This window comes from Tarenaya hassleriana, unplaced genomic scaffold (assembly GCF_000463585.1).
Source record: "Tarenaya hassleriana unplaced genomic scaffold, ASM46358v1 Cleome15, whole genome shotgun sequence".
Taxonomy (NCBI): domain Eukaryota; kingdom Viridiplantae; phylum Streptophyta; class Magnoliopsida; order Brassicales; family Cleomaceae; genus Tarenaya; species Tarenaya hassleriana.
Window position 1 is genome coordinate 2,232,037 of NW_010964923.1, and position 13,850 is coordinate 2,245,886.

General features: G+C 33.4%; 3 protein-coding genes across 4 annotated transcripts in view; 2 read left to right on the forward strand and 1 right to left on the reverse strand.

Moving 5' to 3' along the window:
- Window positions 1-1,107: 1,107 nt before the first annotated feature.
- On the forward strand, window positions 1,108-3,845 carry LOC104808948 (protein OS-9 homolog). The gene is made up of 8 exons (XM_010534802.1): window positions 1,108-1,273; window positions 2,089-2,165; window positions 2,425-2,628; window positions 2,732-2,806; window positions 2,962-3,077; window positions 3,152-3,218; window positions 3,303-3,409; window positions 3,680-3,845. Exons 1-8 carry the CDS (start codon window positions 1,180-1,182, stop codon window positions 3,819-3,821), a joined length of 882 nt encoding a protein of 293 aa, XP_010533104.1. The 5' UTR covers window positions 1,108-1,179; the 3' UTR covers window positions 3,822-3,845.
- Window positions 3,846-3,856: 11 nt separating this feature from the next.
- LOC104808947 (NEDD8 ultimate buster 1) lies at window positions 3,857-7,667 on the reverse strand. The gene is made up of 12 exons (XM_010534801.1): window positions 7,335-7,667; window positions 7,159-7,184; window positions 6,595-6,717; window positions 6,377-6,473; window positions 5,990-6,025; window positions 5,586-5,773; window positions 5,379-5,481; window positions 5,113-5,294; window positions 4,929-5,006; window positions 4,609-4,711; window positions 4,431-4,524; window positions 3,857-4,343 (listed from the first exon to the last, which is right to left on the reverse strand). The coding sequence occupies exons 1-12, from the start codon at window positions 7,608-7,610 to the stop codon at window positions 3,973-3,975; spliced, it is 1,677 nt and encodes a 558-aa protein (XP_010533103.1). The 5' UTR covers window positions 7,611-7,667; the 3' UTR covers window positions 3,857-3,972.
- Window positions 7,668-13,394: 5,727 nt separating this feature from the next.
- Window positions 13,395-13,850, forward strand: part of LOC104808949 — a 1,939-nt gene continuing 1,483 nt past the window's right edge. Inside the window, exon 1 of one of the 2 annotated variants that reach the window (XM_010534805.2) lies at window positions 13,395-13,845. In XM_010534805.2, the coding sequence (XP_010533107.1) occupies window positions 13,493-13,845 (353 nt within the window). In that variant the 5' untranslated portion in view covers window positions 13,395-13,492. The remainder of the gene's footprint in view (window positions 13,846-13,850) is intronic. The other variant, XM_010534804.2, reaches the window with a different exon arrangement.

Genomic DNA, 13,850 nt, shown 5'->3' on the forward strand with positions numbered 1-13,850 from the left:
CCAAGGTTTGTTCAAGAATCGAACCAGAATGCAGCCCGTTTACCATCGCCCAAAGAACATCGAATAAATTGCCGCACTACCGATTTAAGAAGTAAAAACTTCCCCCGGTTCCATGAGAGCCTAGAGAACGTGTGGTGTCCCAATATCCTCTACGTCGGAGCGTGTGTTGATGGGTCCACACCATTCAAAAAGAGCTCGATTTCTAAAACAACAGCCAAACCAATTTCAATCGAAAAACTGTATTAAAGTCCTCTAGTTTCCAAATGCCTAATCCTCCTTATGCTGTTTTAATATATATGACATGATGTTTAAATGACGGCATAGTAAATTTTGGGGATTGGCGTAATTTTCTAGAATTTTGAAAAAGTTAGTTTTTTTTTTTGTTAAATTAAAGTTTAACCTTTACTTTTTACATATTTTGAAAAAATGATATATACTCCTAGTTAAAATCAATTAATTTTACAATGATTTCCAAAAAAAACTGAAGTATTTGATATCAATTTTTACTTTGGTATATAGTTTTTTTAGGGATATTTGACTATTTAGATTCATTTATTGATACCATTTATTCACGAAGAATAACATAATCTTACAAAATCCAGATTTTAAAGTTCTGTATTTTGAAAATATTTCCAAAATATTTTCAATATATATTTTATAAAATGATCCTAAATTCATGGGTTAATATATAAATCTCAAATTATGTGTTTTTCCCTTTAACAGGTGGAGTTTATGCTAAAACGTTACAATGACATAACAACATTCCGATATAGTCATGATTCACACCCCTAGCCATGAGGATGATGATGATGATGATGATGATGATGATGATGATGATGAAACCAAAATGTATTGTATAATGTTTAGATATAATGGGTTGACAGTATATATTAAGACCACGTATATTTGTAGCAAAATACGTACCAATGTTTTTTTTGTGTATTGTCATCTGTTTATGATCCGAGCTTCTTGATCTGCCATGTAAAAGCCCAAACCACGTCATTCGGGGCTCAGAAACACGTGTCGTTGTTTTATTGGTTGGACTTCGTGTACCTGCAGGACGGTGTATCGCAAGACGCAGACTAAGAACTACGTCGTTTTGTTGTCGTCGCCGTCTTCTCCGCGTGGCGTTTCTGAATTTCTCCAGATTCGCAGTTTGTAAGAGTTTATCGAAGGAAAATGAGAATCCCGAAGATCATTCTTCGTATTTTGATAGTTTCATTGTCTCTTATCTTCCATGTCTGTGCCGATCAGATCTTCCCAACTCATCTTGGTAACTTTTTTTCCTTGCCCTTTTCGCTTCCCTCATTTCGCTCAGTTTTGATTTTCCGTTTTAAATACGATGTGGGTTCATTTCCTTCTCTATATCGATCATGTTCTGTAAATCGAATGTTGTCTAATTGCGTTTTTCAGTGCCTTAATTTCATATTTTCCGTTTATTTTTCACGTTTCTGTAATCTTGGAGCTAGATTTTTCAACTATATACAGTTTTTCATGTAGAAATTACACAGAGAGAAGCTGTTTTCCCTTGTGAAAGAGCATTTTGCCTGTACAAGAAAAGAGATGATTGCCAAGGTTTAGGGTTTCGGGGATATTCTTGCACTTTCTATAGCTGTGGTTGCTTGAGGTTTACGTAAGCATTTGCCATTGTCTCGTAAGTCAAATTGCCGAGTTCTTTGCATTTGTTTGACATCATAACTACACGCAGAAGGAAGAAGAGGAACTGATTGGTAGCTTCTGCAAATTTCTATCCTGGAGGACCTATACATTTCTATATATATATAGATAGATAATCAAAAGGAATGTTTGTTTTCTTTAATGTCGAGTTGGTGTAATGATTTGACATGATCAGGAAGTTAGGCCAGAGAAACAAGGTGATGTTGCATAGTCAGTTATGTCTGGTAGCCATTTGATGTCTCGGGCTGAGAAATTTCATGGAGTGGCATGGTCCTATAGCGTCATCTTTCTGGTGATGAATCATGCTTTCTTCTTAGTTACCATTTGGGTGATGATTAGATGATCTCTGCGTCATTAGATTAGCTTCTTGCGATAATCTTGTTCTTATGATCTTCAACACACTGTCGACAGTTGGAACGGTCAGCCGAAGCAATCGTGAACCTAAGTACAAGATTGAATTCTTCCCAGAAGATGCACCTTTTCACCCGGTAATTAGTCTGACCTCTTTTGAGTGTTAGTTCTATTAGAAGCTTATTCATTTTCTTCACCAACTTGACATTGACAAGAAGCTTATTCATATACTCGCTTTCGCTTCGTCACAGCAAAAACTCTAATATATTAAGAAAACTCGAATATGATAGAGCAATCATGCATATGTGCATTGATTTGGATAACTGTCATGTTATGATGCTTCTTTGTCCTTGTGTGGATTGGTCTAACATTTTAAAAGCACCCATTACCTTGTAGGACGATGACCGGGAATCCATGGTCATGCGTGGTAAGAATGGGCGAAAGCATTTATGTTACTTACCAAAGGATGAAGAAGCAATGAGTGGTTGGACCTCTTCCCGGGAAAATGTTAGCAGTGTTATCATGGAAGCTGAAAAACAGGTCAAACTAAAGACTCCTGATGAACTGCTTCAACCTCTTAGTGGTAAATGCCTTCTCAGAGTAAGGATTTATTCGCCGAAAAATTGTTCCCATTTTTCATTTCCCTAATTATGATATACTGCAAAATCGGGGCTTAAGAACTTATTTAAGTGTGTATTTGCAGCAAGAGGGTTGGTGGTCATATGAGTTTTGTCATCAGAGATGGGTCCGGCAATTACACATCGAGGATGATAACAAGGTATATCATCTTCTCTCCATCGTCTAATTGTACGTATCTCATTTGCTAAATTGACCTGAAGTCCGATTTCTTGTTCATATTCATCTCCTTGTTCGGATTTTTGTATCATGTATGTAGTTCAAATAACCCATCACTCGTGTATTTTCCTGATGCAGATTTCTCAAGAGTTTATCTTGGGTAATTTCGACGCAGATACAACTGCTGCTTTTAACGAAAATCTATCCGAAGCTTCTACAATGAAAGATCCTCGTTCAAGTGATGCATCTCAAAGGTTTAAACCCGGGTTTTATTCAACGTCTCGGGAAATTCTGAATTTCGTTTAATCTCCACCATGGCATTATGCAGGTATCACTCTCACCTCTTCACCAATGGAACCATCTGTGACCTTACAGGCAAGCCTCGAGAAATCGAGGTATGAAAAAAAGGCGTAAATCCGATATCTTGGGAAATTATGTATCGGGTTTATGATTTGTTTCATTGCAATGGATGAATACAGGTGAGGTTTGTATGTGCTGAAACGAGGGCAATGGTCACTTCCATCACAGAGCTTTCCACTTGCAAGTATGCTCTTACAGTTCAGTGTCCCACACTGTGCAAGCACCCGTAAGTCCTCTCTCTCTTCGGTTGGCTGCTTAAAGATCCTTAAAACCGCAACATAAATTGGATAGTTCTTCTTGTGAGAAGAGACGCCAAGAAATGTTGTCCAAAAATGTTGCTGCTAAATACATAAGATGTTCTCTTTCTCGTCTGCAATTCCTCACTTGTGTTGTTTCTTCCCTTCAAAGGGTCATCAAAGATCAAATCTTGAGTTCATATATGCAATTGTTTCAATTCCTTTGATCAATACAAGTTTTTGATCTTGTGACATTACAGGATGTTCCAGCAAGAGAAACCAGTGTGGCACACAATCCACTGCAATGTACTTACGGAGGAAGATGCTGAAACAAGAACAGAGGAGGAAGTAGAAGATGAACCGATCAAGATGATTACAGATTCTGACAAAAAACCCATCTAGTGTTTGATTCATTTTTATTTATTTACACTGACAAGAATCAGAAACATGAGAGCTAGATTAGAAAAAGGTGTGTAAATTCGAACATCATCTTATCTTATGCATTAACATTTTATGGACATGAGAGCTATCATTCCCTTTTGTCTCACCTTTCCTAACAAGAATTTGTAGAAGCCAACATGCTCAAGTACTCGTTTATAGCATCGCCTTCTCTGGTAAGATCGATATCGTAAGCCGATAACGCATCGATCTGTGCAACGTCTTCTGTTAACTCATCTTCCATCTCGGCGTCCCGTTCTATAGCGTTGTCATAACCAGTTTCGTCTGATACACCGCCCCCGGATTCATTAGATGTGCCTTCCCCTTCTCCTGACCTGAGCCCGAGACTATTCCTACCACCAGAGGGGTTTGTACTGTTCAAAGCTGCGCTAAGAAAAGAGGCGACTTGCGGGTTCGCTTGCTGCAAAGACAGTAACCGTTCGAGGATTTCTTCTCGGTTACCGCCCGCCTCCAAAGCAGAGATTGCTTCAAACCGGAAATGCAGTCACATGAGGTGATAATGGTTGATATCGGGAGAAAAACACAGATGATAGAAAGAAAGAAAGAACTTACCGATTGATTGTTCGAACCCCATTGAAACGAGCTGGTCTACTGTTACTCCGAGCAGTTGTTCCCGCCTTTTTCTCTTCCTCGATTCAATGTAAACCTGTTAGTTCAGAAAACGAGAAAGCTTTACAACCAAATTCATGAAGCTAAAGAATAATCCCAAGGCGAAGAAGTGAAATAAAACCTGTATTTCCGAATTGACATCCGGGGTTGTGAGAGCATCGAGAGCTTTCTGGAAGTCGTTTTCATTTCTTCGAAGGGCTTCTGCCGAAAGATCCCTTGCATAACTTCAAAAATAAGATATGATGTCTGAGTTTAGGCTTCAAGATAGAAAATTTTCCAGAACTTTATCACTTGTTCTAGTAAAAAACTCGAAAAGCTGAAGTTTTTTTACGGGATATGCATCTCGTATGAAAAGAATCAGAATCACCAGTGAAAACTACATGTTCGGCCAGAAAACGGTAAAAAATAAAACAGATTTTACAGTTTTCTTCTGTTGCTTACCCGATAGAAGCCAATCTGTTGAGCATCTGCATATCTACAGCTTTCTTCAAAGGTGTGACTCCATACCTTTTCTGCTCCCTGGGAAAAAAAACAGCGTTTTGAATTGAATCTTATACCAATTAAAAGACTTCAGCGAACATAACTCAAGAACATAGTGGTTATGATTTCGAATGGGAACTCATACATTATTTCCTTTTGCCTCTGAAGATTCTCTTTTCGCTTTTGAGCTCTTTTCGCCTTCTCTTCAATGAGAAATTCGACGGCAGTCCCGACATCTTGGCTGTTTAGCCGTAACGCTCTCTTAGCGTTCTTTTCATTGAAGCCCATGCTCATGACTTGGGACAATGCTTCATCAGGCACTTGTAGCTGAATAACAAAGCAAAAAAAGAACAGTATAAAGAACCGAAATTTGGAGGGAAAAAAATGACCAAACCGAATATTATCACTAACCCGTGAGAATTTTGCATGGGCAGACCTCAGCGTGTTCGCAGCTTTATCCAGTTTACCGGAGTGATATGCCACCACACCTTCCAGTAACTCTAGTCTCAGATATCTAAAAGATAAATGAAAAAAGAGATCGATTTTTATAAGTTTAAAGCAAGATTAGAACTAAGCAATTATGATTTAACATAATCTTTGGTTGAAATTAAAACTTACAATGCCAATTCGGGAGTTAGACCCGCTTGAAGGAGTCTCACCCGGGAAAAGTCTTTCCCGTAAGAACGTTCGAGTCCTTCTCGAGCTTTCTCAAGGCGAAGGCCAGCATCTGAAAGCCACTTGAGGTCACGGAGCAAGAAATAGCACCATACCATGTCTATTTGTATTATAGGGACGTTGTCAACGAGCTGGAAACAAGAACACAGCCATTAAGAAGATCTAAGAAAGGCCAAACTCCGAAATCCAAAGATTTAAGGAAAAATATTAAAATAAACAAGTAAAAAATCCATATGTGGGATGGGGCTATGAAGCTTAACAACAATGCATAAGATTGACATCATATGCTCAAAATAGAGACAAGATAATGAAATTTACGGAATTAGAGTAAACGGTAGAGCAATTACCTCGATAACCTTGGGATCACAGAGCAACAAAGCTTCCTACAAATGAGAGGAAAACTTGAAAAATCACCCCCCACATCCAAAAAATAATAATAATTTTTGGACAACGCTACAAGGACATGTACTATGGAATTTTTTGCCAATATATGCTTTCCCAAAACCAAAATCTCTGGGAGAACTAACAAAGTTAAGAGATTCTATCAAAAACCCATCATATCATATTTTCTTTTGGCAATGGCCGCTCGAACCAATAGAGCTTTCTTTAATTGATCAAACTCATCATGTCTTACGCTTGGCAGATTTATACCAAGCAAACATGGGAGAGAATAGAAAATCTCTATAGCATCGTTGAAAAACAAAAAATCCCGAGGATAGACCTCAAAGACATACCTCTGCCATGACAAGAACTTCCAATGCATCAGAATACTTCTCCTTTTTTATAAAATTCTTTGCCTTGGCATGTAGCATAAGACCCATCATCACTGCACTGTTAAATGACAAACCATTTTTTTTTTGCATTCAAACGACAAAATAATTCAGCATCACCTTTTTTTTCAGCTTCAACTTGATTATGATAGAACAAACCCGAATGAACATACATACAATACCTCTGATCGGTCTTCGTTCCAAACTGTACTTTCTCTCCTCTCTGATCTTCAAGCTCTATGTTATAATCATCGAGTGGCAATGAACCGTCGGCATGTCTCTCGGTTAATGCTGCAGCAGCAGCTCTACCAATTTCACAAAGACAGTCAACATGAGTTAGTTGGCATGTTAATGTTAATAGTTCAATCCATATAGATTATGAAACAACTAATGTTGTCTTTTGGACAATGAGAAACCGAGTATTGTCTCGATTAGGCAAAACAAAGAGATGAACGTTTGCACTTGCAGAGCTTTCAGATACATGATAGCACATCACTAAGAACAACACTACCAACTCAGCTGACAATGTGCATATTCCAATTAGTGTTTCACCAAATTCAAACCCATAATCAACCAAATCAAACAAGAATTCAGAGGTAAATCCATCTCTCAAAACCCTAACTCGCAAAACCCACTTCGGGTAAGCGATCAAGACGACGATCAATCCAGAAAATTCGACACATTTACCATCAAATTCATCCCAAAACAATAGAAACACGAGAACGATTTCGAAGAACGAATCCTACTTCACTCGAGCGAGGCGTCGAGACCGCTCTTATAAGATATGATGTCTGAGTTTAGGCTTCAAGATAGAAAATTTTCCAGAACTTTATCACTTGTTCTAGTAAAAAACTCGAAAAGCTGAAGTTTTTTTACGGGATATGCATCTCGTATGAAAAGAATCAGAATCACCAGTGAAAACTACATGTTCGGCCAGAAAACGGTAAAAAATAAAACAGATTTTACAGTTTGAGAGGATCTTGGCGTTTTCCTTCATACCCAACTGGGAAAGCGACGGAGCTCCGTCGCCGTCGCCGTCGCCGTCGGACAGGATTTTACCGGCGAAGATTATTTTGATCGAACCGGGATCGAGACCTGATCGCTTACCCACTTCTTTCCTTAACATGCGCACAGTCCATTTGTCGAGCTCGACCTCTACCATCCCCGACCACGCCCCTGCAACCTTCAGTTTCGCCATTGTTGACCCTTCCGAAAATCACTAGGTTTTTTTTTCTCTGGAATTCTCAGAAAAGAGGCTGCGTGAGCGTATATAGACACACACGTGTGTATTGACCGAAGATATCAGGATTCAGAGTTTCAGTAATTTACATTTAAGACCCTAATCTTTCCACATATTCGGAAAAAGATCCCCATGTAACAAGATCTGTCATAACTTGCCATTTCTTTTTTTTTTTTGGGCCAAAAATCAAGAATGATTGGATAAATATAAGATTTCGAAATTTTAAATCAGCAAAAGAAAATAACTTATTTGAAATCATATGGATTACGTATCGTCCTCACCTTGAGCCCTCGCCTCTCTTTTTTTTTTTTGGCCAAAAATCAAATAATTGAAATATTTTGTATGATCGTCATGTAACCATGATATGCGAAATTGAATTTGGATATATATTAAAGAAAACGGATATTGGACCGTATCGAAATATTATTTCAAAATCTTTACTATAACAAAATAACGAGATTTTGATGAAAAATTACAAAGCTCGTCCATTAACCGAGATGAATGTGACTCGATTTTCAGTTCAAATTGTATTCGATTATATTTGGTTCTGGTTATTTCGGTTTGAGAAAAATTATACCATTTTTGTATAAAATCCGGTTCAATTATACTTGGTTCGAGTTTTGTTTTGATTTCGGTTTTTATTGACAAAAATATTCAATTTTAAAAAAAAATTGATTCGAGTTTAATTTATTCAAAATCATAAACATTCAATTTTTTATCTCAAGATCTGTTACTCGATTTGCATCGTATCATTATTCGATTATATCATAAATCCTCTAAATGCAACGCGATCAAAGGTTAAACGAATATTTTAGTGGTAGAGTGAAGGGAATGTTTCCCACGACTATTATTATTATTAGAAAAAATCTCATATAAATATCTGAATTTTTACAAAAATCCTATATAAATACCTGAATTATAAAACTTCCATATAAATACCTGAACTTTTAAAAATCATATATAAATACCTAGATTTAAAAAAATCCAAATAAATACAAATTTCATGTATTTTTTAAATAAAAATAGATGATATTATTAACGTATTTTGGATTTATTTGAGAGTTTTTCAGAAGTCTAGGTATTTATATAGGATTGTAGAAAATTTTAGATATTTATATAGAAATTTTATAGTTTAGATATTTATATGAGATTTTTGTAAAAGTTTAGGTATTTATATGTGATTTTTCTCCTATTATTATTATTATTATTATTATTATTATTATTATTATTATTATTATTATTATTATTATAAAATAAATTGCCAGGCCCAGTAGACAGTCACTTACACGCGCCACCAACAGTACTTAAATTTATTGGGCCAGGCCCAGTAGACAGTCACTTACACGCGCCACCAACAGTACTCTGGTTTCAATCTGCAGGTCATGATTTGGAGGTCAAAGTCGAATACACGAATTTTGAATATTCGCCTTACAACGAGTTATAGATTAGATTTTAATATTTTTAAAGTTCGAATTTATATTTTTGGGTCGGATAATTGTATATGAGTACACCAATAGTAAAAAAAAATAATCATTATATTTTTGAGTTATTAGAAAATTACAAAGATATGAAACCTTTTACTAAAAAAAATACAAAGATATATATCAATATCTAATTATTTTTTTATTTTATTTATATAAAAATTTTAGTTTTATAATCTAATTATTTTGGATTTATATTTTTCGATAAATTTATAAATTTTATTTGTATATAATATATGAAGTTTTTTTTAGTTTAAATCAAAATATATTTAAAACCCATCGAGTTCTTATATCCACGAGTATCCGAAAATTATCTCGTATATAATATAATTTGGATACTTGAATTATAATCGAACAACTAAAGTTTTAATGATCATTTTTCGTTATGCTATTTTGTAGTTACTAAGAGTTTTGAATAAGATCGATTTTTATTTTTTGATTTTGAAAAATTATATTCATTCAATCTTTGCATCGCTTTTGATTTAATTCGAATTATTTTGAATTCGTTTATTTGATTTTTATTAAAAAAAATATTTATTTTCTAAATGAAATTTTATTTTTAGGTTATTTTCAATTGTTTTGATTTTAAAAGGATGAAATGTGAATCAATTTTACTTGACTTTATGTTTTTAAACTCAATTAGGTTTTTGCTAATTTTGAACTCGTGAAAAAAAAAAGTTTGAGAAAGTGGGGAAGATTTATGAATAAAGAAATATTTAAATGAACAGGAAAAAACTAACATTACCAAACATTTACAGATTTTAAGGCTTCAATTCTGCGTAAAGGCCTCAAAATAATGGAGTTTCCAACCTCTCAATAAAATATATAGTTTTAAATAATTAAAATGGGATAAATAAAGAGAAATGCTAATTCTAATTTTGTATAATAACTTTTTACAGCAGATATATTATATTGTGATAATTACATAATTAATCATTAGGGCCCATTCACATGGAGATTTACCTAACATGTCACAATCACAAAAAAGTACATTGAAGTTTGAGAAATTAGGCCAATTTTAATATATCCATAATGTTCCTCTATTTTTTTTTTTAATTAATTCCAATCTTACTTTTGACTCTCTTTTTTTTTTGGGGTCAAATTTTCGTTAAGAAACGTTTAATGCGAAAAAGGAAACAAACTAAAAGAAAATATGGTAAATATTTACACGTTTTTATCTAATTACATTCAAAACTAGTTATTTTCCGATTTTTGATAGAAGGGAGCAGACTTGAACACATCCAAAAAAAATTTCCAAAGAGAAATTTGTTCTCATTAATAATTAAAAAGTTTCTAATTTTTTTTTTGTTTGACAAACTTATTTCCAAACTTTTTTTTGGTAAATATTTCCAAACTTATAAAATATGTCATTATAATTATAAATTTACAAAATATGTCATTCTAATTCCTGAATGAATTCTTCAATGTTTCTTTTAGTACCAAATAACAAATTTAAGAATTATAATGACATATTTTGCAAGTTTGAAAACAATTTTATCAAAGAAAAAGTTTAGAAATTAATTTTTCACCATACAAATTAAGGAATTTTAATAGGATTTACCTAACTACAATTCTAATATTAAATGCGGTTGATTAATTATAGTAAACGATGCATTGGGAAATTTTCTAGTACGTTTGCAGATAAAGACAAATAAAAATACATATGATAGTTTATAGATAAGTCGACAAGTATACAAAATTTTCCAAAAATAAGATTCGAAACTTTAACTTTAAACCAATCAGATAAATTTACTCAAAATTTGAAGCATACAAAAAAAATGGGAAAAATCGGGTGTGCAATAATGGGATTTGGGATTTGGGTGTTCGTCGAGTATCTTCAAAAGATATGATTATTCGATCTTAGAAAACAGAGACATTATCAAAAACACACTTATTTTACTACATGTACTTTAGAATATATCCTCCTATATCATTTTCTGTGTGATTAGTGTAACCATCGTAATTTATTTTAGGATCACATTGGTCACACCATTAAATTTTAATGATGATCACACTAATCACATTGATCATACCATTAAAATTATATGTCCAGTTCACCATCATTTATTGATCTGATAAAAAAAATAGATTAAAAAATATATTCTGAAATACATATAACAAAGTAATGATAGTTTTGATAATATGTCAATTAAACGTTATACATATATATGTAAAATTCAATTATCCAATGAAATATTCAAATATTAGCATATATCCGAACCTAATTCTATATTTTCACTTCTCGGCTAAAAGTTTCTAAAAAAACAATTTCCATTGTTCAACGTACCATATGAATTTACCTTTAGCAAAAAAAAAAATACCACATAAATTTACTAAAAATCTAGAGCATGTAAAAAAACTTGAAAATATATTCGGGCGCTCAATAAATGGATATGGGAAAGGGGCATGCATGCATGTGGCGTCCGAATTTTGAATATATATATATATAATAAGGTGGAAAAAAGAAGTACACAATATATATATATATGTATGTATGTGTGTATGTATATGTGGAAAAAGTACATACTATATGTATGTAGTGGTCCAATTAAAGTGGTCGTTTTCAATTAGCAATGGACGGTTTATAGGAGTCGTGATATGTTGGATCTCTCTTTCTTCCCGCATTTACTTCCATAACTTGACATTGTCAAACTAAAGTGTCGCATAACAATAACAATAAGTATATTATATATATATATATATATATCTAAGATTTTTCAATATTTATTCATGGTTCGATTCGATATATCTTATGATACGTTATTCATGTTTAGATATCGGATTATAAAACTTTTATTCGATACCAAGTATTTAAACGATTTCTTTTCGACTCAATTAAATTCTTTAAAATTGATTTGAACCGAATCTCAATAGGGTCAAAATAATCCCAATTAAAATGGTATCAAATTCAATTGGATTTTTTTAATGTTTAAAATTAGAATCATATATAATAAAAACCGAATTCACTAAAATGCTGTTTTAAATCGCCCCTACATTCATGTGAACTCATTGATTCAATTTGTGTGTAGTGTCTCTCTTAAGGTTGCTTCATAGATTGTCTTCACATTTATTTTCAGTACAATATCAGACCCCAAAAAAAAAAAAATCATATATAATCCATAGACGACAATGAAAATATAGAAAATATTGTAACACCTATAATAAAAAAGATAAATACTTTATACTAAACAGATGTGTATCACAATATCAATTTTCGAAATTTATTTTTATTATCAACATTTATTCATTGTACGTGAATTGTTGTATAAACTCTTTATTTTTATCTGCATTTTCTAAAAAATTTAAAAGTATAATATTTTAATAAATCAAAGAATATATATTTTCAAAATAAAATCGTGTGCAAATATGAGTGTACACCTAATATAATAGAAAAATAATTGTTGCGAGGGCAATTATTTAAACAAGAACCGGAATTTGTCCCTTTCATTGAGGCAACTACTCTCTTTTAGTTACTATAAAAAATAAAACCCTAAATATGTGTGTTTCAATTTTCTTTGCCTGCCATTAAAATGGACAAAATAAATAAATAAATACCACAAAAAGTTCCTTTTTTGATAAATAATCATACATAATAAGCATAATATATAATAGTCATGATATTTGAGAGTGTAGTCCATTATTTCGCCTACAGAAAAATATATTCGAGAAACCCTAGACAATTTCCATTTGTTAATAAAATAATAATAGTGTAAATTTATACAATTATCGACCCTATTCCTATAATGAAACATAAAGTAACTCCTTTTACACGTAAGCCTATCCAAAGAATGGTGTTTAAGTATTTCTCTAATTTGGTTTGGTTTTAATATATTAGGTTTCGATCGATTTGGTTTATTAGTTATTTCCGATTTGAAATATTTCGAGAATTGGATATTCCTAATTTGTTTCCTCTGCATTTAAAGAACAAATTCATTTGAAATAAATAATCATTGAAAAAAAAATTATTTCGATTTTGTTCTATTTGATTTCAATAGTAACATTGGTTTCATCTAAAAGTCAGTCCAAGATATGATAAATGGACAAATACCTCCAAACCAACAAGTTCGCTGAACATCAATAACTTTTTTCACTTCCAAATATATATATATATATATATATATATATATTTATATATTTGGTAAAGTATATAGAATATATATTACATATATGGAAATAGATATTGACATGACAACATATATGTGTAACCGATTTGATTTTTAGATAATTTCGTGTAACGATCCAAAATCTTGGAACCCACCTTATAATATAAACTACCAAACCCTAATCTCTCATTTCCTTCTATAAAACAACACAAAACCAAAAAAAAAAAAACACACACACACACACACAGAGAGACAAATGGATTGGTTCTCATGGATGTCCAAAACGGACCTAGACCCGACACTGAGCTACGAGTACGGTCTCATCTTTGCCCGGAACAAACTCCGGCGAGAAGACATACCCTTCTTCGACCACAAATTTCTCCGGAGACTTGGCATTAACGTCGCTAAACACCGGCTCGAGATTCTCAAGCTTTCTCAGAGAGAATCTATCGGCTCCGGCGATGGTTCTTGCCGGCCTCCGGCGACGGCAAAGCTTGTCTCTGCCGTGAAGAGGACGACGAGTTCCGTCGCCAAACGGCTCGGCAAGTGGCTTTTTCCCGGTGGGTCTGCGGTGGTCAAGCCATTGAAGGATAAGCTGCAGCCAGGACGGTGTA

Bases quoted from the DNA above. Each gene is read 5' to 3' on its own strand.
- LOC104808947 (XM_010534801.1), bottom strand. From the start codon at position 7,610: ATGGCGAAACTGAAGGTTGCAGGGGCGTGGTCGGGGATGGTAGAGGTC. The intron at 5,774-5,989 runs GTAATTGCTCTA...TCTTGTTTCCAG, and splicing joins GTGATCCCAAGGTTATCGAG to CTCGTTGACAACGTCCCTAT. The intron at 5,482-5,585 runs GTAAGTTTTAAT...TTTATCTTTTAG, and splicing joins CTAACTCCCGAATTGGCATT to ATATCTGAGACTAGAGTTAC.
- LOC104808948 (XM_010534802.1), top strand. From the start codon at position 1,180: ATGAGAATCCCGAAGATCATTCTTCGTATTTTGATAGTTTCATTGTCT. The intron at 2,166-2,424 runs GTAATTAGTCTG...ATTACCTTGTAG, and splicing joins AAGATGCACCTTTTCACCCG to GACGATGACCGGGAATCCAT. The intron at 3,078-3,151 runs GTTTAAACCCGG...GGCATTATGCAG, and splicing joins TCAAGTGATGCATCTCAAAG to GTATCACTCTCACCTCTTCA.